The 26636-nt window shown below is 39.9% G+C and overlaps 2 protein-coding genes across 2 annotated transcripts; both read left to right on the top strand.

Annotated features, from left to right (window-relative positions):
* Positions 1 to 2552: 2552 nt before the first annotated feature.
* On the top strand, positions 2553 to 7599 carry LOC308135530 (LIM/homeobox protein Lhx8-like; the record flags this gene model as incomplete). Its single annotated transcript, XM_080503579.1, has 8 exons — positions 2553 to 2606; positions 2780 to 2938; positions 3690 to 3811; positions 4724 to 4944; positions 5658 to 5758; positions 6252 to 6347; positions 6747 to 6927; positions 7523 to 7599. 8 exons carry the CDS (start codon positions 2553 to 2555, stop codon positions 7597 to 7599), a joined length of 1011 nt encoding a protein of 336 aa, XP_080359705.1.
* A 1445-nt stretch (positions 7600 to 9044) lies between these two features.
* klhl20 (kelch-like family member 20) lies at positions 9045 to 20304 on the top strand. The gene is made up of 14 exons (XM_080503247.1): positions 9045 to 9142; positions 10218 to 10281; positions 12126 to 12383; positions 12479 to 12587; positions 12866 to 13072; positions 14254 to 14412; positions 14844 to 14938; positions 15162 to 15277; positions 15446 to 15629; positions 15716 to 15859; positions 15975 to 16108; positions 16241 to 16449; positions 16544 to 16650; positions 17097 to 20304. The coding sequence occupies exons 2-14, from the start codon at positions 10259 to 10261 to the stop codon at positions 17179 to 17181; spliced, it is 1830 nt and encodes a 609-aa protein (XP_080359373.1). The 5' UTR covers positions 9045 to 9142; positions 10218 to 10258; the 3' UTR covers positions 17182 to 20304.
* The last annotated feature ends 6332 nt before the right edge of the window (positions 20305 to 26636 follow it).

Genomic DNA, 26636 nt, shown 5'->3' with positions numbered 1-26636 from the left:
GCAAGTTCCTTATTTCATAATTGTACCAAGTTAATATTCCTCCTGGAGACGCATCAGGTTAACTGAAAGGTGGTGGCTAACTTTTTGGTTCAAATCCTGCATGTGGCCACAAAGACATATCACATAAAAACAACTAAACCTACAGTAGAAGTTGCACTAACTCGCCATATAGGCAGACTAAATGTAATGAACTGTCAGTGTTTCTTGAAGTTATTCAGACTATATATTTAAATCTTTACACAAAAGCTTGTAATAAATAATTATTTGCTCTGGAATGCTGCATTTAAATTAATCAAAGTTCCTTGTCTGTGTTTATACACAAACTTTTAACAGTGTTTAGTTTTCACAGGAGTTGCATGACTTGAATGTGTACATTGAACAAATGCATTGATTAAGTTTCTCTTTCTTCCTATTTTTTATGGGGAGTTTTTTTTGTTAGTTTTTTTTTTTTTTTTTACTTTGATGGCTTGGACATGTTGTGTAGAGATACCAATATACTAGATAAATAACTTTCAGTTTGAGGCTGCCGTGAATCAGGAGCAGAGACGTGATGATGTACTGCACTAACCAGTGAAGGATCCAGCCAACAAACAACAACAAGAAATACAAATGTGCCACGATGCTATAGGGTCGATAGGTTCAATCAATAATGACACATTTTTAAACCATGAGTAAAGATTTGCACAGACTCATTCATCTCTTACAATTTGAATCAGCTCTGAAGGCTCACATGTTTCCTTAAGGAGAGTGGATATGAGGAGTCTGTTAATTTATTTGATGAATTAAACCTGCAAATTCTAAACCCCATACACTAACATAATAGAGTTGTGAAGTCACATTATAGCCTGCCTAAACATTATTAACTCTCTGTAATTTAAATCATCAGGCTGTTATTCTCATGTACGCTGAGTAAGTTTGAGTTTATATCAACAACTTGTGCTGCTGGTCAGAAGGGGTACATATCAAAACAAATATATTTTAGTTCCCAAAATGAAGGCGGCCGTGTTTTCATAAAGCCCCTAATGGCATGAAAAGAAGAGATGACGATAACCGATAAAGTCAAACTGCTGTAACTGAACCTCAAAGTGTCTCAAAGGAAGAAGCTTGTGAAGGCTGAGGAAGTTGAATTTTCCAACACTGCACACTTTCTGGACTGAGGAGGCAAAATAACATGAAAACCAATTACTGTTAGGAGAAACCCCTATTTAGCACTCTGCATGTGAGTGTACACTACATTCAGAACTGGCTGTAACTTTTGGTTTATACATTAAATAGCATCAATATAATGTAATTCTAAAGTCCCAATGTGACTTTATTTGCAATCTAAGTAATTTATAGTTTGTGAGATGAACACTTTTTTTTTTTTTTAATCTAACTGGTCTCTAAATAAGTGCTTAAATTTCAGTTCAATATACACAGAGCTTGTGATCCAATCGGACTGCTTTAAATAATTTGCTTTCCCCCCCTTCATTGAGAGCTATTTAGTTGATGCCTCAGCAGGCGGGCCTAGGAGGGAGGTGCAGGCTGGCCTTATAAACTGGTAAGAAAAACAAGCATGACTCTTAGATCAAGTGTGACTGGACAAAGTCTGGAAGTCACAGGGGCAAGAAACAAGGCTGCAGGGGAGGAAGACAGTGCAGTGGATTAAAAACAGGGTGAGCTCAGCCAGCTGCCCATCAGCTCCTGCTGCTGCTGTAGAACATCTGGCTGAGAAAGGATGGAAATGTTCAACTGCCTCTCCAACAGTATGGTGAGTATAAAATCAAACCCTGTTTTAAATAATAAATTCGCACGGCAAAATAAAAACATTTAATGTATTTTTATTATTTGTGCTTTCATTTAGGATATCATATTATATTATTGTTTGCACACATAGAACTGATTGTTTTTCTGACCAGGTACAACACAAAATATACAGACAGTTAATGAACCTTTAAGACATGTGCAATATTCGACAGAAAATGCAAACTATATTTATACACAATTGACATTTATTAAAGTTTGCACATATCAGGTGAGAATGTATTATTTAATTGAATATTCAGGCTCTGTTAATGAGAGCTCAGCCTAAAATTTGTTTTCTTTAAAGCATATAGTCACAATCTACCAGTTTAAAAAGAAAAGAAAAAAAAAGCTTTTTTTCTGACAAAAGTGTGAAGTTTTCGCTCAAGAAAGGAACGGGATTTTATTTCTTATGTTGTAAATTAGAAAGCAAAAAACAATCGAAACGCGTGGTTGGTCAGACACGTGGACACAACGGGTTTTCACTGCAGGCGAGCGCCTCAGCTCGTGATCATCACCCGCACGTGCGCAATTTACGTCCAAATGAGATTCACCTGCGCCCGCACGCAGGAGGAAACCGTTAATCAAACGCTGTATAATATTTAATTTTTTTTAAGCTTAAAAATAATTTCTAGACGCCCTAAACGTCTGTCAGGACAACAAAATGTCGAGTCGCTATTAGAACGAGTATTGAATCCGTGAGGTTTTTGCAGAAAGTTGGAGAGGACTCAGGCCGGGTCGCGTCTTTCTTCGGACCCGGCGCTGGAAACATGTCGGAGGCCGTTTTCACTCCGCTCCACGGACACACGATGTTGTTGGACGCAGTAGGTGCTTTCAGTGTCACACTGACGACTTTCTTTGAATTCTAATTAGCCCGAGGCCGAGAGTGAACACGTTCGAAAAAAAAATAATCGCGCAAACTAAACTGTCCTGTCTTTGGGTATAATGTCTGCGTTGTTCCTCAAAGTGAAATGTATTTTCTTCTCCGTCCTGACAGGGATCTTCTGGGCCGGATGACCTCTTTGAAGATGACTCCTTCTCTCCTTCCTCTCTCTCATCCAACTCCTCCTCGTCTGCCCCCACCGTGGAGGCCATGCGGGGGGAGAGCCTGTGCGCCGCTTGCGGTCTGGATATAGTGGACAGATACCTGCTCAAGGTAGGGCCCTCATCAGCAGCTCTCACCTGGATCCGCCGTTCAATCAGGAGCCTCGTTATTTCATTGAACGAACCCCCGACATGTCACTAATATTTCCAGCTTTCCTTGAGGCCATTTGTTTATGTAAAAACAGGCATGAAGTGGAAATTGTTACTATTAAAAAAAAAAAAAAGAAATGTTTTGCACCTGAAGTAAAATCCGTTTTAAGGTACACGTACCTGTCAATCTTCTTTAGATTTGCAAATCACACAAATGCTTTAGAGGAATAAACTCAGCACGTATTTTCTTGTTCTTGTTGTTTGCAAATGAAATTAACTTCAGCAACTGTGATCAATAATCAGTAGGCCAAACAAGTAGCTGTTATAACCATCCTCTTCATTCATCCATCTATCTTCTGTACCGCTTATATACTGTGCGGGGTCTCCAGGGGCTATTAACAGTAACAATGGGCGAGGGCAGGGTACACTGGTGGTCAGGTCGCCAGTCCATCACTGAGAAAACATAGAGAGACAATGACATTCACACATAGGGGTAATTTAGGGTCACCAGTTAACCTTTGACCTTGGGAGGAAACCTACAGGCATACAAGGCGAGATCAATCAAACTGCACACGACCCTTCTCGCTATGGGGCGAGACAACAACAACCGCAGCATCACCTTGCGAGTTTGAAGTGTTTTGCCTCCGTAATGTATTCATTTGTGACTGTATCTGGCATTGGGTGAAATGATGTGGAAATATTTTCACTCGTAGGTAAACAACATGTGCTGGCATGTGCGTTGTCTCGTGTGCAGTGTCTGTGGGACCTCACTGGGTCGACATGTGAGCTGTTACATCAAAGGCAAGCAAGTTTTCTGCAAACTCGACTACTTCAGGTATGCCAAGTATAAATAAATGTCTCTCAACAGTAATTGAGTAGAATAAGTGTTTGAATAATGGAAGGGAGATAATTGAACTTTCAGTGGTACTTTGTGAGCACAAGTTGTTTTTGTCTTTAGTGTTTATGCCAATTTATTGACTAAACTATATACGCATGGATTTTAGATTTCAATTTTTTTTTTTTTTTACACATGTTGAATTATATTGAAATACACAATGGACGGTACATGTTATTTTGCTGCTTCACATTCTACAAACAGACTTGAGTCTCTTAAATATTTTACTAACAAGTTGGAAACTGAGGCATACAAAACATTACTCTAAATGATATCAGTCTGTCAGTCTGTATTTTTGACCTGAAACCAAGAAACTGCCATCTGCATATTACTTCGAGGTGTATCAAAAACAAAAACAAAAAAAAACTAGAACTCTTCACCACAAACCGTGGACATTTTAACATTTTATCCATCAGTGTGTCCACTTTATAAGCAATCTTTTTTTTTTTTTAATCTTAATATCAGTTAAGAATTTCAGTAATAAGGCATGCATTAGGACTGACATCCTGATGATTCACTGTCAAAAGTCTAACACAATGTCCACATAAATACATCTTGGAGGTGTTTGCCTATGGAAACCACAGCTCGATTGTTATAACGAGCTTAATACTTATTATTTGAAATTCTGTGTGATTGCGTCTAAACACTTTGTTATCTGACATATTGTCATTTCAGGCGAATGAAACTGAACCGACTATAGTCATTTAAGATACAAACAGGATTAGGTTTTTTAAAGTGTCATACATTAGCAAAGGCCCCTCTTGGACTTTTATTTCATAAAGAAATATCTGACAGCAAGACGTCAAAGATTTGTCTCGTCACTCTAAATGAGTCTGTTTGTTTTCACCACAGGACATACGGGACTCGTTGTGCTCGCTGTGGTCGGAACATCCATTCAAATGACTGGGTACGTCGTGCAAAAGGCAGTACCTACCACATGGCGTGTTTCTCCTGCAGCTCCTGCAAGCGCCAGCTCTCGACGGGGGAGGAGTGTGGCCTGCTGGAGAACAGGGTCTTCTGCATGCCGCACTACGAGATTATGTTGGAGAATCTCAAACGTGCAAAAGAAAACGGTACGTGTATAAATGAGGACTCCAGACATGCCTGATGGCAAAACCAAAATAACATACCACACGTAATGTTAAGAATGAAGTCTAACTTCCACAACCTTCAGGATGGATATTATAGAGATGATTTTAGTTGAGTAGTACTGATTAGTGCAGTTAATTAAATTGAGGTTTATTAGTCATTTAAAAGGTAGGCTGTTTAGGATGTGTGGGTGACTGGGGCCAGTTTGTCATGTTGAGTCAGTAGCACTGTAGACTGTATGTCAGTGAAGTAGAGTTTACCTGATAACCCAGTAATTGATGCTTTGAGAGAAGTTATTAGTTTTATTCTGTGTAAATTTAAACAGCTTCAGATGTTTTCCCAGTATTTTTGGGATCCAAACCCTACTACGTTAGAAATGTATGTAAATATTTTTACAACTGACGTGAAAACAAAAAACCCCAAGTCAAAGTCAATATAGTTTTCCTTTTGAAAGACTGAAGTGATGAGAGGACATTTGTACTGCATCACAACCAATTGTACATGAGATGCTGATGAGTATATATTAAAACACAATACAGCATAACCCTGTATGAAACGGATCCCTGACGAGCTGCAGGTTTTTTTGTAACATGAATTAAGTTTCCTATTTTTCTGCCGTTCAATATGATTCTAAATAAGTCCTGAATTTTAAATTCTGATATTCCTCATCTCAAACCTTGTGTTGTTTTTCTCGAAGAACAATTAAAGGTGGAGAGTGAGGGTGATAAAGATGACTCCAGCACAAAGCCCAGGCCTGCCAAGAGGGCCAGGACCAGCTTCACAGTGGAACAGCTTCAGGTACCATCAGCTGGGATCTGACTGTGAACCGCTGCTCTGCTGATTGGGCCTTTTCTATTCCTAGTATGAACTTCAGTTTGAAGTGTTGGAGCAGACACTACATGTTTATATTATTGCTACCATCATTTCTGATCATCAATTTAAGTGCACACTTGACACTATTCCTTTTTTCTTGTAGTTGTTGCTTTGCACATGACTGAAAGGGCACATTAATTATTCATTTTTGTTTACATACATTCATCTAATTATTCAGTATATTTCTGAGCTGAACAAGTGGACAGAGATTGTTTTGTTTTGTTCAGCAGATCCAGTTAAGTTGCTAAGTTGTGACACAGGAATCGGTAAGATTGGGTAAAGAATGTTGATGCTTTTGTGCCCTCTAGTGTTGACTAGTACATAGTACATTCACATAATAAGCACACAATGGACAAATGTAGCTTATAAATTGGGTTCATATTTCATTGAAACATTTCCATTATCTCCACGTGTGAAGGTGATGCAGACTCACTTTGCTGACGATAACAACCCAGATGCCCAGACTCTGCAGAAACTGGCTGATAGGACTGGTCTCAGTCGCAGGGTTATTCAGGTAAGGCAACTTTCAGAAACATGTTGAAAATGAAACTGACTCAATCAATTCAATCAACTGGATGACAACTTCTTGCCAAAAACCATTTGTATCTATATAATGTGAAATCAAGCTGTGTGGCTGAAGTCCTGTTATTGAACTCCATTCAATATATATGTGTGAATTATATGTATATTTCTGTGTTTTTCACACAAATAGTCTTAAGATGCTCGTCAGGGGCTTTGCTGTATGCTTGATTGACAGATGAGAACCTAAAGCTGAATCTACATGTTGGTTCAAAGTAGAATCCAAACGAGAAACTTTACCATAATTAATGATTTCAAAGAAGTGAAGCAACAAGTTGGACATGAAGGGGAGAACCCAGTTTGAAAGTATTGAAGTCAGTCTCACTCCATTCAGGTTTGGTTTCAAAACTGTCGAGCTCGTCAAAAGAAACACGTGAACCCAAGTTCCACCTCTTCAGTCATGATGTCTTCATTTAATCCCGGTTCTATGACAACGCCATTGATGGAGGATCTGCAATACACAACCTTTATGCCTTCAGACATGCCGCTCCTCACTACGCTGTCTTATATGGAAGGTGAGACACTTACAAAAAATATGATTTAACCACTGACCAGATACGGAGTCTGTTGATGTGCTTATCTTTACAAATTGGTTTAAATGTGTTTGTTCATGTTTACCTTTATGTGACTGAAAACATTTTTACTGTGACACAAATGTTGCCTGAGAATATGATTTGAATGACAAAAACATGAACAGTGATAATTATTTGTATACATAAAAAAAAAAAAGATGAAATACAGACTAACAAAGGAGAAACATGGTTAAAGCAGAATGAAATAAAAGGTTGGAACAATTAATTGAATTGAATTAAATGTGTGAATTTTGGCAAGTAATTGTAATTCAAGCTGATTCTCTCTCCCAAAACTACTGTCAACTTCATTGTTATAAGTGTGGACGCTGTGTACAGCTACCATGTAAAACCAATTCTGGATTAATATCTGGACTGGATGAACTTTACTGAAACAACAGTAAATGAATCCCTTGTATTTACGCTTGGTAGGTAGTCACATTGATATATTTTTGTTAAAATCATTCTAAGCTGATTATTTGGGAACTCACCTTTCTGATCACAAATGTTTTGTGGTTGTTTGGATCTTTCTCTGTTGCAGTGCAATCTCCAGAAGCAGTTATGCTTCAGCCTCTGCTTTCCCATTCAATGACACCCTTGCCGGTCAGCCATGCCTGAGGTTCACAACTGAAGCTGATTGAGGACCATGTGCAAATCATTACTATTTATTGGAAGATCCTCTGAGGATACGTCAAACCGTATTCAGCTTGATTTTTACTGCTGGCGCATTTGTTGATGACATTTAAAAATACAGTTTAAGTTACCAAATTAATTTAAGGATAACATTCATGGATGAGAAGTTAAAAATGACTTGAATATTGATAACTGTAACATGAAACTTTTGTTTATATGTATATGCTGCCGATTTGTATATAATTTGTTGGAGCTTTGTTGTAAAATTGTAAGTTTTTTTGCAAGACTACTGAAGAATTCATTAGTTGGGTTGTGCTACAAATTTAGTCCATGAGAGATATGGTACATTAAGAGAGCAAGTCTCCGTTTTCCTTCAGTTTTAATCACCACTTGTTATAGAGTTAAATATTATATTTATCCACACATAAGCACTTACCTTCCTGTGTTTGCCACATGCAGTGCCAAAATGTTTGACATGTTCACATGGTGAAGTTGAATTAATTTTTCTTTAGATATGGGGAAGTTTGTGTTGGCATAGATTAAAAAAAAGTGTAATATGTTCTCAGTTTTGCAATGGATGTAAATATTGGACTTCTCCAGTTGATATGTATGAACTGCACACTGGGAATGGATGGGTTGTTTTTTTTTGTTTCTAATAAATCTGAATTCTCTGTGATTAAAGTTCATTCACCACAAAGTTTTTGGTATTTTTTTGTTGTTTTTCCAGATAGTTTTTGCCAAATGGGCTTTGTGCAAACGGTTATAAACACTTTCAAAGAAACATTTCCTTATGAAGATAGAATTTTGGGGTAAGGTTAAGTTCTTTGCAATGACATAACCAAATTCATGGCTTCATATTTCACTGTGATGTAATAAGATGTTTGATGAAAAGGTCCAGCATTGTCTATGACAGGCATGGGCAAATGGCAGCAATCCATTTCCATAAATAATTTATTGTTTTGCTTATAATTGAACAATGGTAATGTTAAGTACATGGTATTTGGACATGTTATGGAGCAAGAGGCTCCAATCTGGCCCAACAAGCCAATTATAAAAAATTTAAATAAACTATTGATTGTTTTTAGCAGATACTTGCAAGAAAGTTTTCCTCCGTCTCAAAGCCATGCTGTCAGTGGGAGTTTTTTAAAAACATGCCCAATGCAACAGTTATGGTTTTCTTCATATTTCATAGTCATTTGCAGCAGAATGTATCATTAACATTGGCTTTATGTTGAGATTATAGACATTCTCGGCAGTAATTGTTCGTTTTTTTGCCAAAATATAAGCATTTTCATCACGTAAACTCTGCGCCACTACGAAGAAAAACTTTGGAAGTTTAAACTCCTGGCCCTGAACTAAAATACTGGAGAGTAAACGATGACGTAATGCTCGGAAGTTGCGTAGCAGAAACCTGAGCATGCGCGCCGTGACGGAGGAGAAGCAGCAGGCTCCTTCAGACCGACAGCTTCAAACTGTAAACATCAACACCCGGAGCCTCTTCTTTTTGTCGGTGGGATGGAAATACAAGGTAAAAACCGTCTTCGGCGTGTCTGCGACTGTCACTGTACACTGTGTTGGAAGAGTCGTTTAATGTTAACCCAACTGCTGGTGGATTCCCTTCTGGAGTGCTTGCGTTAGCATTTAGCTACTCATGTTTACGGCTACTGTCTTGAAGTTCTTCGTCCTCTCGGTACCTGGTAAATGAATTTACGCTTTTGCCCACGTCGGCATTCGTTTTAGTCTATCGTTTCTACAACAGCTGTTGATTAACCTCACAGGAATCCAACTCTCAGCACTTCATTGAGCTAGCGAGCCGGCTTGTTGGCCGTATCTGCTTACAACAGTCCTTTAGCCTGTCATAGCTACCGAGCTACAGAGGGAGCACACAACGTTATTTCCTTTAATATGTGAATGTGGGGATATTTCAACATAAAGCTGACTTGTACGTGCAACCATCGAGCCTCTTCTGTTCGATATCGGGTAGATTTGTCTTCCTGTTTCCTCAGTAATTAAAGCTAATAGTCTACTATGTAAACAAACTGTTTCTGCCATTCCTGCTTCCCACACCCAAAACCTGCTTACACAAGGAGTTATCCAGTCATTGCCATAGTTTGTTTTTTTAGTTTTTAGTTTTTTTTTTTAGCAGAGTTTACAACGAATTAAACAAACTTGCTGAGTAGATGGCATTGTACACCCTAAACAGGTCGCCAGTCCACCTCGGGGCAAACACACAGAGACGGTTTTTAAAAACATGCACAAGAGACAGACCTAGAAGCAATCTAATTATTGTTTTGTTATTAATGCCAACATATGTTTGCTTTATACAAAGTATTCAATCATGCACATAGACTGAGACTGCACAGCATTGTCTCTGCCTCTTTAGTTATTTGGCTATTGGTGAGGTTTGATACATGGAAGCAGGCAGTGGTGATTCAAGATGAGGTGACTTGTCTCCTCTCAGAATATGATTGCATTGCTGTTGCATTCAGCAGTCAGAAGTAATGAGACCTGATACAATGTTGCATTCAGCAGTCAGAAGTAATGAGACCTGATACAAAGTGATGGCGAGTGTGACAGTTTGATTTGTTTTGTTGATTTCACAGGTTAACCTGAAGGTGTGGGAGCAGAGCTTATTCTTCAGTGCATGGACGCAAAACTAATGCGCAGGTGAGTCTCGGGGGGGAAAAAAAGTGTCTATCAACCTGAAATGTTCTTTTTTTTTTTTTTAAAGACAAGGAAATATGGGTTTTCTTATAGGACTCACTGACAATGATTAATTGCATTTACATGGCAGAGGGAATGACCATGAGAGAAAAAAAATCCTCCACTCTGAATCTAATGTTTCACTCTAATGGCTCACAACACCTCAGTTATACTATTAAGCTTGTCTTTCAGGCAGAGAAATCAAGAGTATACAGTTTCCATTGATCAAAGACTCATCACTGGGTTTCCTACCGAGAGCTTTGTTATGGCCATCTGCTTGTTGCTTTCTGCTTTTGTCATTCCCAACCTGAACCAGGGTTTCTGTCCTGCCCTGCAAGCCGAGTTTGACAATCTTGTTTGTTGCTTACTAAACAGAACAACAGAAAGTTTCCACCTCTGAGCCTGCTTCTGCAGGTTTCATCCTGTTAAATCATCTTTCTACCATTGCCTCTGCTTGCTCAAGGGCAATTGTTGGGTTTTCCTCTGTATCTGTGCCATGAAATTGAACTGTCAACTGTCTCTGAACTCCCAGAATACTGAGGGAATATGAGTTTATTTAATCTGCTTTGCTATCTGATTACAGGGTGAAATTATTGTTCTGGTGTAAGAGCATAAAAGCATCTAAAACTCACACCACACTTGCAGCCTGTAATGCAATTATTAGTTCAGACAAATGTAGATATTACAACTTTTTAATGCTAACAATTCAAAACATGAGTTGTGCATATTCGTTGTCATTGTTTTAGTGTTCTCTTATGACAATATTTAATAATCAAATGTGTCTTTTTTCAAAGAAGTGAACACAATGCTATGAAAAACAAAAATGAAACATTGTTTCACACCAAAGGATGGAAGAACCTTTGTAGCTTTTGCAGCAGATTACATTTTTTTCTGTAGTGTAATTTATCAAAACCTACACACACTTCCACCTTAAAGTCATGAGTTAATTGTGGAAGTAAATTAAGTTTTATTACAACATTCACCATATTTTATTATACTTGGGGTTACTCACAATGATAAGTAATGTTAATATGGATGTCTTTAAATGTCAGGGACTTCTGGCTGGTACTGAGAACATGATTTGAAATTAATCGATGTCCACGGCCTAAAAAAGATATTGTAGCACATTTGTGGATACGTTTTGTGTGCGTGTCTGTTTGTGTCTGTGTCTCAGGCACTTGACTATATTTGATTCAGTTGATGTCCATGTGAGACTGTGGTTTAGGTGTGTCGAGTTGACAACATGCTCAAATGACTGAATCTAGTACTTTATTCTTTGGGTAACTGATGCCAGTCTCCTCCCCTTCCACTCTGTAGTGTGAATAAGAGGGAAATGTACTCTTTTCATCAACGATGTTTGCAGATCTCCATTCGTGTAGGTTTTAGCTTGTTCACCTTGTGAATTTGGTTTTTAAGGGTGTCTGTGTCTACCGATCATATATCGCTGTATCGGGAAGAAATACATCTGACATGGTTTCTTGCTGGCAAAACATGATGAAGCAAAGCATGAATGTCAGAAATTTTCTTTTGCCTGTCTGAGGAACTTGTAGTCTTACATTTCAAACAAACTCTTCATTAATGGTTTCAGAGATTTTACCCACCTCAGTGCCATGCATTATGAAATTAGAATGTCATAATTAGGTGTATTTGTTTTTGAAACGAGTCATGGCTGAAGAAAGTGCTACTGAGAGTCCTGATCGCAGCGGTTCTCAATGGGAAAGGGGACTTTAACATTCAGGATCAAAACGACCATGATATTAAGACCTTTAGTTAAAAACCTGTGAATTTGCCTCCTTGTTTATGTCCAGGGCCACCAGCGCACGTCAAGACACCACTGGTATGGACATCACCAGCCCCTGTACTCTGGGGGACCCCAACAAGCTCCCTGAAGGGGTCCCCCAGCCCGCACGCATGCCCTACGTCTCAGACAAACACCCACGACAGACTCTGGAGGTGATCAATCTGCTGAGAAAACACCGGGAGCTCTGTGATGTGGTGCTGGTGGTGGGTGCCAAGAAGATTTATGCGCACCGTGTGATTCTGTCCGCCTGCAGCCCCTACTTCAGGTATGGAGAAAAGCTCTTTGGAGAAGCTCCCTTCAGAATCGGTCGGTGAAGCTGAACATGACAAAACTACACTTGCATTTTGATGCTCTCCCCAGGGCAATGTTCACTGGAGAGCTGGCAGAGAGCAGGCAGACCGAAGTAGTTATCCGAGACATTGATGAGAGAGCGATGGAGCTGCTTATTGACTTTGCTTACACCTCACAGGTGAGGAAAAATAGCATTTGATTATTCAAGACTTACTTTTTAATGTGTTTGGAGTATTTACACAATGTGGTCCTCATCGTACAGTCAGAGTGTATGTCCAAGCACTTTTATTGCATTAGGTAAACGTTGTGATGATGCTAATAAGGTTGTTTTTTTTTTTTTTTAAATTTAACGTTTTTTTTTAATAAATCAAAATGAAGACACGGAAGCCAAACGGCAAATCTATGGGAAACTACTCTTGTGAAGGCGCTCTGATTCAGTGACCTCTGTCCTCCCAGGTGACTGTAGAGGAGGGGAACGTCCAGACTCTGCTCCCCGCGGCCTGCCTTCTTCAGCTGGCTGAGATTCAGGAGGCCTGCTGCGAGTTCCTCAAGAGGCAACTGGATCCATCCAACTGTCTGGGCATCAGGGCCTTCGCTGACACTCACTCATGCCGCGAGCTGCTTCGCATCGCCGACAAGTTCACACAGCACAATTTCCAGGAGGTAAGATCACACATGCTATAAATACTGTGTTGTTGTGTAACGGTGATGCAGACCACGCAAACGACATATACTTGTACACTTCCCTTTCAAGTATGCAGCGCTGCAGAGAAATATTCAATGTTTGCTCGCTGATCTTAGACCTTCGCTTCACAGATGCACGTTTTGTTCCATCGCGTGAAAGTTTCTGTTCACATACAGTGTCATTTTACCAGTAGAAACACCCCAGTTCACTGCGATTGTTTGTTCACTCATTTTCCAAGCTCAAGGATGTGTGCAAGCTGTAAATAATACAGTTGTGAATGTTATTTTTGTCTTTGGTGGTATGAGGGGAACAAGGGTTTGTCAACAGGAAAAGTTCAAGACCGTCTGACTCATTATTGTAAACAGTCGCTGCCATGTGACTTGTGAGACGAGCGAGAGCTCGGCACGGAAGTTGTCGCAGCATAACGGAGAAGTGTCACACCTTCTCACCACGTCACTTTTCAAAATATTGCTTGTGATCAAACCTTAAAGTGAAAAAATGTCACCTTTGTAGTCCTGTTGTTTCGTGGTATAGTTTACAGGAATGTATCTGTCAGTGCTTTCAATTAGTGCAGGTGTAATGTTAAACCTCCCGGCGGTTCTGTTGAAGTTATGATCCCAGACAAAGTCAATCAACATTTCGTTTTAGCTGGAGAAGCTGATACTTGTACTCAGCTAAATGTTTGTTAAATATGCTTCTGAGCTCATGTCATACAAAAGCAGTGGATTTCTACCAGAGAAAATACTTAAGTGATGACTGTAAGGTTGGTTTGGCACATCCCAGCTGTTTCACCACATCCTACTTGTACGTTTTTCCACGGCACTTTCCAGGAGTTCCTTCTGCGCAATGAATGACAAGAGTTAAGAATGAATCTTGTTGAATTCCAGCAATAATTTCAACAGGGACCTTGAAAGGCTTTCAGATTCCTTTCATTCAAAGATGACCTGTATCCACAACAAAAGCACATTTTCTGTCTGAGTACAAAGTGGCGCCTGCCTGTTTAGTTTTGTGGGCTTTTGCTTTGTGATGAACTTGTATTGTCTTAAGAAAGAAGATCGAAGCCCATTTGACAGTTGTGGGGAATAGATTTGCTGATTTTTATTGGCAGGCACCTGGAATGTGCTGCTCTCTGGCTGAATGTTGTGCTCTATTGTCGTAGGTAATGGAGAGTGAGGAGTTTATGCTGCTTCCTGCCAACCAGCTGATCGACATAATCTCCAGTGATGAGCTGAATGTGCGGAGTGAGGAGCAGGTCTTCAATGCTGTGATGGCCTGGGTGAAATACAGCATCCAAGAGCGCAGACCTCAGCTCCCTCAGGTTTGGTATCACAGCCAGCAGGCTTCTAACTCTTTCTTCCCCGTTGCCATCAGACTTCTGAACATGTTTACATTTAATCTGTACAATTGCACACAATGCACATCTCACTTTCTGATTAATATTTTGCACTGCACTGCACTGTTTTATTTTATATTTTATTTTATTCTATTTTCTTGTGCATATACTTATTTATTTATGCATGTCGGCTCCAGGGTAGACGGCAAAGTAAAAATTTCATTACACTGTGAAACCTGGCTTTTACTGTTGAAATGACAAATAAAACGCGTTGAACCTTGAACCTTAATTGTACTCAGAACAGTCTTTTATCTGAATATAATAGTCACTGTCTTGTTGTTTTTGGCATCAATCTTAAGATTATGACTCTCACAAGATTTTGCACTACAAATATATGTTGATCATGTGTCTTGCAGGTCCTGCAGCATGTTCGTCTGCCACTCCTCAGTCCCAAGTTCCTGGTGGGAACTGTAGGTTCAGATCCTCTCATCAAGAGTGACGAGGAGTGCAGGTACACTTTGTTCTTTTTAAAGGAGTTGTCAGCCGATTGCATGTTTTTTTCTTTTGAGAAAATACAGCTTGCTTACATCCCTGTCGAAGAGTTTTTTTTTGCTTTCTCAAACACAACCTTCTCGTTCTTGTTTGATGTGAAGAAAGGATTGGAAATTAATCAGTCTATTCAATTCAATTATTGATTAAATTGAATTATTTACTATTTGGATCTTTGGTTTCAGGGACCTAGTTGATGAGGCCAAGAATTATTTACTGCTGCCTCAAGAAAGGCCGCTGATGCAGGGCCCAAGGACCCGGCCGAGGAAACCCATCCGATGTGGAGAAGTCCTCTTTGCAGGTCACTACCATCAGCTGTTACCATCAAATCCCTTCTTTAGCATTGGATATTTATTAGTGCTATATAGGTGTCCTTATTCACCTTAGAGATTATTAAAGGTTGTTTTTTTTCTACATTATGTCCTAATTTTTTATTTACTTGCTTCTCTGATGTCTACTTGTTCCAAAGTTGGTGGCTGGTGCAGCGGTGATGCCATTTCCAGCGTGGAGCGCTATGATCCACAGACCAACGAGTGGCGGATGGTGGCGTCGATGAGCAAACGGCGATGTGGAGTTGGTGTCAGCGTTCTGGATGACTTGCTGTATGCAGTGGGCGGTCATGATGGCTCTTCGTACCTCAACTCGGTGGAAAGGTCTGCTCGGAATTCTCGGCATCTCTCTACATTTCTCAGACGGAATGAATCTGTGAAGCTAAAAACGTAAATGCAAATCACTTCAGATATGATCCGAAGACCAATCAGTGGAGCAGCGACGTGGCCCCGACCAGCACGTGTCGTACGAGTGTGGGCGTCGCTGTGCTCGGTGGATATTTGTATGCGGTGGGAGGGCAGGATGGGGTGTCCTGTCTGAATATTGTTGAAAGGTATTACTCCTAATTCTTGTGATAAATCTTCCTCTTTTTCTTTTGTTCATGTTTGCAGTATTGGGAATACTGGCTGGCTGTGCGTATAACACAATTTAACCTTCGTTCGCTTCAGATACGATCCAAAGGAGAACAAATGGACGCGAGTTGCCTCCATGAGCACAAGGCGACTGGGCGTCGCTGTGGCTGTGTTGGGGGGATTCCTATATGCCGTAGGCGGGTCTGATGGGACGTCACCATTAAATACAGGTCTGCTGCGAAGTCATGTGGAAGTACAATGTTAAAATCAATGAAAATGTGTGACTTGAAAGAGCAGAACCTTGAACCTCTCGCCTTTGTAAACCATGTGACTGTGATCCGACATAATTCTTTGTTCTTCAGTGGAACGCTACAACCCTCAAGAAAACCGCTGGCACACCGTGTCTCCCATGGGCACCAGGAGAAAACACCTGGGCTGTGCGGTCTACCAGGACATGATTTACTCTGTCGGAGGGAGAGACGACACCACGGAGCTGAGCAGCGCAGAGAGATACAACCCCAGAACAAACCAGTGGTCTCCTGTTGTGGCCATGACGTCCAGACGGAGTGGGGTCAGTGTCCCGGCTTGTATTGTAACCGTCTGTGACAATATGGTGAAAGATGGCTCGCTGTGTGATGAAGAAGTACAAACGTCTGTGTCTGTAGGTCGGCTTGGCGGTGGTGAATGGTCAGCTAATGGCAGTAGGAGGCTTTGATGGAACAACGTATCTCAAAACAATAGAAGTATACGACCCTGATGCCAACACATGGAGGTAAACACTCGTAGTCAGTAACACAGTAAACGCTGTGATGTTCATATCTACTGTAGCTTGCTTTGATGCAGATGTTGCTCAATATAGAGTCAAAAGAATCCAGTATTCAGATCGGTTCCAGATTCATGAAAGACTGAAAAATACAACCCCAAAACAGCCACAATATCCTCTGTTTTATCTGCCTCATCCAGATTTGAGGTTGATATCAATATATATAGTAATAAGAGGTATGGCTCAAAAGCCATGTTTATTATTCTTGTTTTGATATATTTAAGTTACTTTGTTTCTCTGCAAAACAAAAGAGAATGTTTCTTCTGGGTTGCACAGTTGTCTTTGCTACACTTTCACAAACCTTGGCTTGCCGCCATGGACACGCCGCCTGTCGATCTTTACATTCAGGCCTCTTGTCGCAGCTCATCATGGTTTACCTTGTCCCCTTTCCTCAGGCTGTATGGAGGAATGAACTACCGTCGGCTCGGTGGAGGGGTGGGCGTCATTAAAATGACTCACTGTGAATCCCACATATGGTAACGCTGCCCTCTCCCCCTCCCTTCCGCTCACATGCGATCAACTTCTCACCACGTCGCAATGGAGGCTGCTTCTCACCAGATCCCGTGCCTCCGAAAGAGACGCTGTCATTTCCACGAGGATAAGAGGACTTTGGTGGGGGGGGGGGGGGGGTGGTGAAAAGCGAGAAGGGAAAAGTGGGAGAGACTTTTGAACTGTAATTAATCTCCGACCCCGCCCCCATCCCAACTCCGAGGTCACTGACTTTGAAATATTCTGGTTGTCTTTTCTGACTGACCGCAATCACCATGAAGTGCACTGAGAGCCGAAATCTACCAAGTACCATTAAGCTTCCAATTTGGAGTGGACGGCCCTTTTTCCCGCGACCTCTCCAATGTTCTCATCCTCCAAGCAGCTCGACGCAGGAGCTCACATCCACCTATGACTCAGATTATTTACGGGCCGAGATCGAGAGGAGTGAAGACGTTTGGACGTGTTCTGCTGCTGAATGAAGGCTGTGCGAGTTCTGGTTACCTCTCTTCGGCTATAAAAGGTCAACCCCACCCACCCAATTCTAGCTCCTGAGCTCCACCTGGAAAAAAGAAGGAAGAAAAGGCAGCCAGCGGACCATAATTTGACTGTGTGAGACTGATCATTTCCTGGAGACGATCGGAGGTAAATCCATACTCAGTTTAGTGTTGCCTGTAGATTTATGACAGTTGTGGCTGTTAAGTCTTTGGGCTTCAAGTGTAGCATCAAACAGTAAAGTACTGTCTGGCTTATGAAGGAACCTCTAACTCAAATAGAAAAAAAAAAAAAGCAAAAAACCTTTGCTTTTTACCAAAAACGGCCACAAGTAACGATGTTTGGCAGGGGAATGGTTTGTTAGTTCAATACTGAATCAGACTGGCCGTTTGTTCCCCAGGCTGTTTTTCGTTTTCATTTTCGGCAGTGCAACGAGAGGAATTCACCAAACAGTCATTTTGACCTTCAAGTAGAAGCAAAATCATCCATTATGGTTTATTGACCACTAACTAGTGTTTCCCGCCCTCAAAGACCTGGCTGTGACAAGCTTAGCAGAACACTGCGTTCGTTTGTGGTCTTAAACGTCTGCTAGCGATGCTATCGTGGAGAAAGTTTCTTTTTCAAATTTAAGTGTCAAGATTTGGATCCAAGTTACAAAAGGCTGTACTCTGGATTCTGATGTGAGCAAAACTCCCAACTGCATTATATTTGAATCAGACCAAAGGCTACCGTACGATTGACTACTTTATTGAGGCACTTAATGGGCAAGGCTTTAAGTAAAACTCCAAAATCCGTAAAAAGACCAAAATCTGTCACTTAAACAGAGACAGAACTGTAATCTAGATTGTTTGAGGCTACCGGTTTGGGATTTTTAGGGCATGGTAAATCACAATTTGTTCAGTTGTTTTGGCCATTGAAGCGTAAAAATCTGAATATTGTTGCTTGCCCATCAAAGCTGATTACGATCACTTAAAATCAATTGATGGCAACAATCGTATACATCTGTCTCCTCAAAAAGAAAAAGAAGACTAGTACGATATTGTGTTTTTAATGGCCAGGTCATAAAGTTCCCGATATGTTGGCATCTGCTTGACCTCATTACAATAAGGATGGGAGAAGTTATCCGGTTGAGGATGCAACAAGTAGGTTCTCTTTAAAAAATACTCCCATCTTGTAAATGTGTCCGACCTGGCGCTATCATTTAATGAATAACCACCTTCCACAATTTAACCATGTTCTATTTGCGGTGACAAAAAATTGGATTTCTGTTCCGGTCCTTTCAGCCGGCCCGCCGTGCTTCAACACTTCAGTGAGAAATGAATCGGTAGCCTGAAGCTAATTCATTTAATCGTGAGGAAACGTTTTAATTATGGTTCTAAAATGTACGTGCGTTGTCGTCAGTGATGTGATGTTTTTCACACAGCCGTTTTGGTTCTGTTTTGGTGTGTACCGGCGCCACCTGCTGGACGACAGGTACACTGCGGACCTGAGCTCGGCTCACACAGTTAAAACGAGGTGAAAATATTTGGTTTGGCTGAATCTTCTCAGATTTTGTGGCACTATGATTGGAAATACATTTTGGATAATTATTTTTATTGCCTTTCTTAATACTGTTTCATGTGGTAGTTTCCAGATATACTGGGGGAAGAGTCATCGTAGGTCAGGTTGGAAACGGGACATTGTGGGCCTCACAGAAGTCGGTTTATTTTCTAGTTTCAGCACAAGGAGTCCATTTCAGCTCGGCACTTTAAAAATGAGTCTGCAACAAAAGCACTGCTGAAATGACAAAGGCAGGTGTTATGCATCTTTTCTTCTTCTTCTTCTTTTTTTACCCCATTTTTATGAGTGAGCAGGTCCTAATATGAATGTTTCTGTTAAGATTCACTAACATGATTTCTTTGTTTTGGTTCTGGTTTGGGTTGGGTCATCTATGCTAACTCGAGGGATTTCAACAGTGTGGTTCCTGTATGTGGATGTTCACAAAAAAACAATGAATGTTTACACTTGAAATGCTCACCTAAACTGGTGAATCTGACTATTTCATGCATTTTTCTTTTTCATTATTTAAAATGTTGACATTGAAGGACAGCTCTGCAGCACATTGTACATTCACACTGGATATAGCATCCGCCCAGTTTCCTGCTGCAGAGGGAAAGACTGTTTGCCTGCATCTTGAAAACTCTGCGTTTCACTGCCACAGAAGTACAAGGAAGCCCCTCTCGGTTTAAGAACCCATTCCATGTTGGTTTTTTTTTATTTGGTCTGGGTCCACCCGCACTGAAATAAATTCACCGAAGTGCAGTTCTTGAACCAACTTATTTCAACTGTTGGAATTGATTTCAATCAGACTGCTTCTTCTGACAGTGAAAGGTAGGCCGAGCGATCCCAGACCAAAGTAAAATGTCTGTATTTGGTTCGAAAACGGAGTAGTTCTCCTTTCATTTTCTCAGCTGCTAATGATGCATTGTGATTGCCAGCCAACCATCAGTCAGTAGCCGATGTTGAAATGACAGAAATGTGGTTATGATCGCAGTTCTTTTGTCTTCATGTATCGAAGAGCCATCTCTCAGCTGTGGTCGCTGCAGCTGCTCTGGACTCGTGTTCACTATGACGAGGATTAAACTTTTACCCTGAAAAACAACATGTCTTTGTGGATTCTTATGCGTATTTGATTATGTCACACTGATTTTTCTAGACACAGAAATTTATAGTCATTCATGGTCACCTCAAAAAATGACAAGTTAATGTAAAGATTATAATTTATTCCACCTAAAAATATTTTAAACCTTTTTAGTTTTTCTCAAACTCATTCCGGATATTATCATTATATATACATTTTAGATTGTATTGAGTGTAGAAATGACTGCATGCTGAGTGACACCAGTTCTTTCAAATGTTGTAAAATAAACCATGAGTTGGAGAGAGTGAGAGTTATGGACACAAATGATAATACAAGTGTAACTTTTTTATTACATAATTATTGTTTTGTGAAAAACATTTTGTGAACCTGGTATTCATCAATGAATGACCACTTTGTTTGAGAAGAAAACTCAACACATAAGAGCTGTGGTTCACACTTTGAGCTATTGTGTGATCATATAGCCACCAAATAATCAATGTGTGATGGTGTGTGATTCTGCCCAGCAAGCAACGACAAGCATCTTGTCTTGGCGATCAGAGGTTTGTTCCAAAAACGTGTCTCTTTTAACTACATGTGCGTCTCCTCTGGTAGACTGATGTCTCCACCAGGTTCTGCACTGTAGCCCTGAGTCTTCATTAAAGTTTCTTTTTATTGTGGTTCCCTCACACACCAAATTAACTCTCTGTTTTGTGAAGTAGAATAGCATGACAGCCGAGGATGTTGATTTGGCTACATATCAGCAGCCTTTTGTCTACAAACTGCTGCGAAGAGGGTTTTTTTTTTGTGTGTCAGTGCCAGAAGAAAAGACAGACGGATGTTCAGTCGCAGTTGGCTAACACGCTACAAAGAGGAGAAAATCAAAGATCATCTGCAGCACAACAGCAGGAGGAATAGTTGGCCTGAAGTTTTTATCTTTTACCTATAGTGTACCAGTTTCTTTAAAGTAAGGGTCACTAACTGAAGTTTATTTCTGCCCGTGACCCCGTTGAAAAAGCACAACAGATAAGAAACAAGTTGGGTTTTTTTCTGTTGTTGGTTATAGAGGTGATGATGATGATGATGCTTCAGATTTAGTCATTGCCAACAAAACATGTGTCAAAGGGCCCCGGTTTTAAGACCTACTTATTTCACCTTTTATTAAATACATTTATAATAATTTTTTTTAGCAACTTAAATAATAGAATTTTTTGCCAGTTACATTACAAACAGAAAACTTTTTGTGTACTACCATTTTTATCTTGCGTTATCTTGTGTTATTGGATCGTTTAATCAAATTTAGGAGCAAATCTCAGGTGACTATGGGCAAAGGGGGCAACATACACTCTGAACTGGTCCCTCACAGTCACAAACTGACATGCACTACAATTATAGAGACAATAAAGTTTCAGGACTGTGGGCGAAAACTTGAGAATACTAAACAAACCCACGACAAAAAAAAGAAAAAAAGAAATCTAACTTTGCTGTCACTGTGAGGCAAGAGTGTGAACCACTCCACTACTGTGCAGTTCTCATCTTCAGCCAATAAGAGCCACATGTGGCTCTGGAACTGAGGGGTGCAAACTAATTCAGGCACACAGCTGAATAATTTTAATTGCTGTACTATAAGTTACTTCATGCAGAAATATGCCACTGATGCACAGTTTGAAAGTTTACTGTCAAAAAGTTTGCATGGACTCTCACAGTCTGTTGGCAACTTACCAACAAGGCCTGCTGCACAGGACTCAGTGTGCCATTTTCATGTGATGTCAGCCAGAAAACCTCTCTTAACCAATCACATCCGTGGCTCATCATCCGAATGTGCCTCAGTCTCAAATGAGTTGAGTTCTGTGCCACGTTTCAAGCAGACCTCTCAGTTTTTTTTTTTATTAGCCTATTATTATTATTATTTTCTTTTTTTTTTACATATATACTATTGCAATAGCCTCCAAACAACAATCTGATGAAATGCAGCCATGTGTATGGAGTTTTTCTATGAATTAAAAAACTAGAACAAAATAAAACAATTCATCCTGGCTAACTGGAATTAAAGTGGCTTTTTTACTTGACTGTGCTTCATCTCCTCCTTTGCGGATTATATGTTAATTGACAAAACAGTTTAAAGTGACACGTTACTAAAATACAAGCGTCTCCATAAATAACCCTGAGTTTTGCCTCTTGCCCACGCGTGTCGTTAATTAAGAGTCCACATTTGACCAATCAGCAGCCAGAGCGCTTCCCCTCCCACGCCCCCCCCCCCCCCCCCCCCCAAGCACGTGAGGAGGAGATTGAAAAAAAGACTACCAGGAGGGAAAAAACACACAAAACAAAGAAACTACAGCTTCATCGAGGTGAGTTTACTTTCAATAATGTTAGTAAAGTTTAATTCAATGACATAATCACACACTAGTGATGTATGATTAACGTCAGCACAATTAAATGCTCACAAAAAGGTTCGGACTTTCAGATGAAATTCATGGAATAAGTTCATATTGTGTAATGGAACTCGGGAATTTAAGTAGAAGCATGCGATGGTGATTTCCTCATCTCAAACGAAAAGCCAACAACAGTAGAGGGTAGACCACAAGAGATGACAACTTCTTAATAACTTACCACGTGCTCTTGAACATTAAGGCATGCAAATTCAAAAGTTTACAGAGTCACATTAAATTAGCCTGTAGAGGTTATAGTGCATTTTACTTTTTGTGAGTTGTGTTATAGCTCGCTATGTAACAACGACCTGAATTGTTATCAAATATAATGTAATAAAAGCCGAAATGTAAGAACAGGTTGATAATGTAACAAGACCCCGAGCCTTTAATTTAACGTAAACATTTTTAATATTACATTATGGGGCAGGAAAATGTTCTTCCCCTTTTGTAATATCTGAACTTGAACCGCTTCAATGTGAAAAACACTGAAAGAATGAGTTCTTAAAGTTTGGACTATTTGTTTATACATATATATCTATACACAGTTTATGGTATTCATGTATGATTGCTGTTGCCCAAGTCATTTATAGTCTTCTGTTCTCTATAACCCTTAATCTATTTGTCCAATCATCAGTACAAAATAATGTATAAGCATTAAACAGATTAGGATCACATTTAAATTCTTGTAACTCTTTTTACATTATTTCCCAGTTGCTACAGTTTACGTTTTATTAAATCTTTTTAAATTACATTTTGGGCTCAACACTTTAGTTACATTATTGACCAGTCATTACATTTTGGGTCTTATTACATTATATTTCATGATAATTCAGGCCGTTCGACCCTTCAGACCACTCACTCAAATGCTCTTTGAAAGGTATTTTAAAAGTGAATCGTTACATTGTCAAAAGTAACCAATTATCACAAACTAAAATTACACATATTTCATGATTATTGGCTTAAAAAGCTGTTTAAAAGTGTGTTTTGTCTCGGATTAAATAGGGCAGGAGTCTCCTACCCTGGTCCTGCATGTTTCCAGTTTCTCCCTGCTGTGGCTCACACTGCAATGACAGACTCATGGCTGGGCTTCCTTAATGACTTGAGTGTGTTGAAGCATGGTGAGCTGAAACACACAGGGTTGTCTACCACTGGAATAGTGTTGCAGTTTGTCTTTAGGGCATAGATTTTGCAAAGCAGAGGGGCAAAACTTCAATGTTCATCCTTACTCCCTTATCTGTATTTAAAGCAGTTTCCTCAAACAGGTGGTGTTGAGTTTATGATCCCAAACGTTTCTGATTTTTAAAGCTAAATTCATCCTTGTTTTGTTTTTGTTTTTAAGAAAAATACCAATCAGTTTATGTCGTTTGCACACTCACCAACATTTCATATTGTACAATTGTTGTTTGCGTTTTTCTGCTTTGAATTTTAGAGATTCCAATCCGTGGCAAATATAAAACCAAATGAGAACCTTTCCCATCAGAATACACTTTATGACTCTTCACAGATGCTCACAAACCTCTATAATCAAGCAGAAATCACGATCATCATCTTTCGGGAGGGGCCATTTTATGTCCCACTGCCTGAGTAAAAAAATACATGAAAGATATGTAGAAAAAAAACAACTTTATTCCCTTGAATTATATCCCCTTTCGGTGAGTTTTCACTTCAATTTCACACTCGGTAACAAAATGTTTCAGAAGTCTGCACATTATCTTATTCCTGCTGGCCTCCAACAAGTAATGAAAGGCTTTTTTTTAGTTGAATTTAAAATAGATGTGTATGAAAAATATCTCCCAAAAGAAATGTATCCAGATGCATCCGAATGAAAGCCATACATCTGCAGCAATATTATTTAGTTTAGAAATACTTGAGGGGAATTAAAGCACCCATTTATTACTGAAGCCATCTGGACATACCGAACTAAAAGATTACTGCGAGCCCGTTGGATGAATGTCTTTGCTGTTCTCAATTAAAGTGAAGTTAATTCATGGCTGTGAAGCCGGTTTGTCCTCTGAGGTCGAACAGAGTTGGGTGAAATGTGAAGTCCGTTGATATGAAATGGAGATAATAAGATATTGGTGATACCTACTTGTTTGCACGATCCAGAGATGAAGAGGGTTGGCAGCTGGTGTCGCTTCCTCTGAATGTGTTTTCGTCCTCTGCAGGGAGTCGAGCTCAAACTCGGTGGGAGCTAGATTTTACATCTTTGTAATAAAGCAGGATAATAGCTTATTCTTCAGGTGTTTATTGACGGCACGTCAAAGAAACTGCAGGGAGTAGCTGGTCTGGTGATTTTAGAGTTTATTCTCTTGTTACTATTATTATTATTTTTTCTATGTATGTGCTTCTACGGGATTCAGGAGGAAACTTTCAACACGTAGCTTAGATTTTGCAAAGAAAGTTGTGCTGGACTGATGAGTAAGTTGAGCCTGATGGTACAAGCTGGGCCGGGGAAAATTATTGGCCGTGAATTTTCTGCCAATATAGGGGGCTGTGTGTGCACTAATGAAGAAAGAAAATCAGTGAGATGATTTTAGCAAAAGGCTGCAGACGCAAGGCAATACACAGTGCTTTGCTACGAAATAAAATAAATATGTCAAAATAAAGTGATTGAGAGTCGTGATCTTGTGCGATTAATATTAGTGGAAGGCATGAGCTCTGAGTTGACACCGTGCTTTGTGTCTCAGCTTTTGTATATCAGTTTGGCTCTGGGTTGAGAGCTAAATGATCTTAATGTCAAAAAAAAAAAAAATACAAGTTTTAGAAAATGTTGGTGTGATAATTGTATTAAATTGAACGACACTAGAATGTGAAAGTATTTAATACTCACTGAAGCTTAGTTATCTTTACAAACCTTTTAGGGAAATTTAAGGGGAGGGTTTTTTTTGGTGTTACAAGTCCACATTTTTGTTGATCCTCAACACAAGTACTTCCTGTTCTCAGTGCTTCTCAGCTCCAAAGTAGAGTTTCTTCAAATGATGTAGGAGGGGTGGTGGGCCATATTGTTTCTACCTGTGCACCGTTGTCTCATTACTCTATAACAGTTTATTGTCTGCATGTTGTTTGTCTCTGCATCTTTTTTTCAATTTTCCCCAAGACAGATCAAGGATAGAGGGAATATACACATGGTGGTAAAAGGTAAGTGAAGTTGTGTTTTTTTGGAATATTTCTTGCTTCATGGCAATAAACCGTATTCAAATAGAAAGCCTGTTCATTGCCCTTCTTTAAGGGTCCCAAAGTTGTCAGGAACATGCATTTGTGGGTCATGAAAAATATGCTAGATCAAACAGCTTTTTCTGTGTATGACTCCTGTTTGTTATTAGATGATAAATTTCTGAATAAAGAAAACAATCTCCCATCACAGAGCCACAACAGCCTGGCCCGTCCTCATCATGGTCGCCTGCCTGCTCACACACTGTGGCATGACATCCTATTTAGCAATTGGCACTTATCACCCACATGCTCATGTCACAAATGTAGTATCCTGACAAAGGTGGCACAATTAAAAAAAATATTAAAACAGTTTCTGGTGACAACAAAATAAAATACTAAGTTTAAATACATGTGTTTTTACCTCAACATTGTGTGTATTTGCAATATTTTGCAGTACAATAAGACGACTGCATAGCTAAATTTGTTTCGAAATCAATACATGAAATAAAGTTGTTCGAACTCCTTTGTTGCAGACTTCATTGTTCTGCTGCACATTGGGTGAGTGTGCCTGGTTGCAGTGAACAGTAAAATGGCATCAGGGCTTCTCTCAAGGCACCTAAAGGTGGGCAGATGCTCGACACACCTCCAAGCACACGCTCATCACGACGTGAGAGAAACTTACTGTACACACATTGTGCCTTCTGGCGCGCTCTCTCTATCTCTCCCTCGCTCTCTGCCATCCCATTATACTT

This window comes from Blennius ocellaris (genome assembly GCF_963422515.1).
Source record: "Blennius ocellaris genome assembly, chromosome: 10".
In the NCBI taxonomy this organism is placed as follows: Eukaryota; Metazoa; Chordata; class Actinopteri; order Blenniiformes; family Blenniidae; genus Blennius; species Blennius ocellaris.
The sequence above is the reverse complement of the archived record's forward strand: the minus strand, read 5'-3'. Positions and strand labels throughout refer to the sequence as shown.

Bases quoted from the DNA above. Each gene is read 5' to 3' on its own strand.
- klhl20 (XM_080503247.1), top strand. From the start codon at position 10,259: ATGGACGCAAAACTAATGCGCAG. The intron at 15,630-15,715 runs GTCTGCTCGGAA...AAATCACTTCAG, and splicing joins TACCTCAACTCGGTGGAAAG to ATATGATCCGAAGACCAATC. The intron at 15,860-15,974 runs GTATTACTCCTA...CGTTCGCTTCAG, and splicing joins TGTCTGAATATTGTTGAAAG to ATACGATCCAAAGGAGAACA.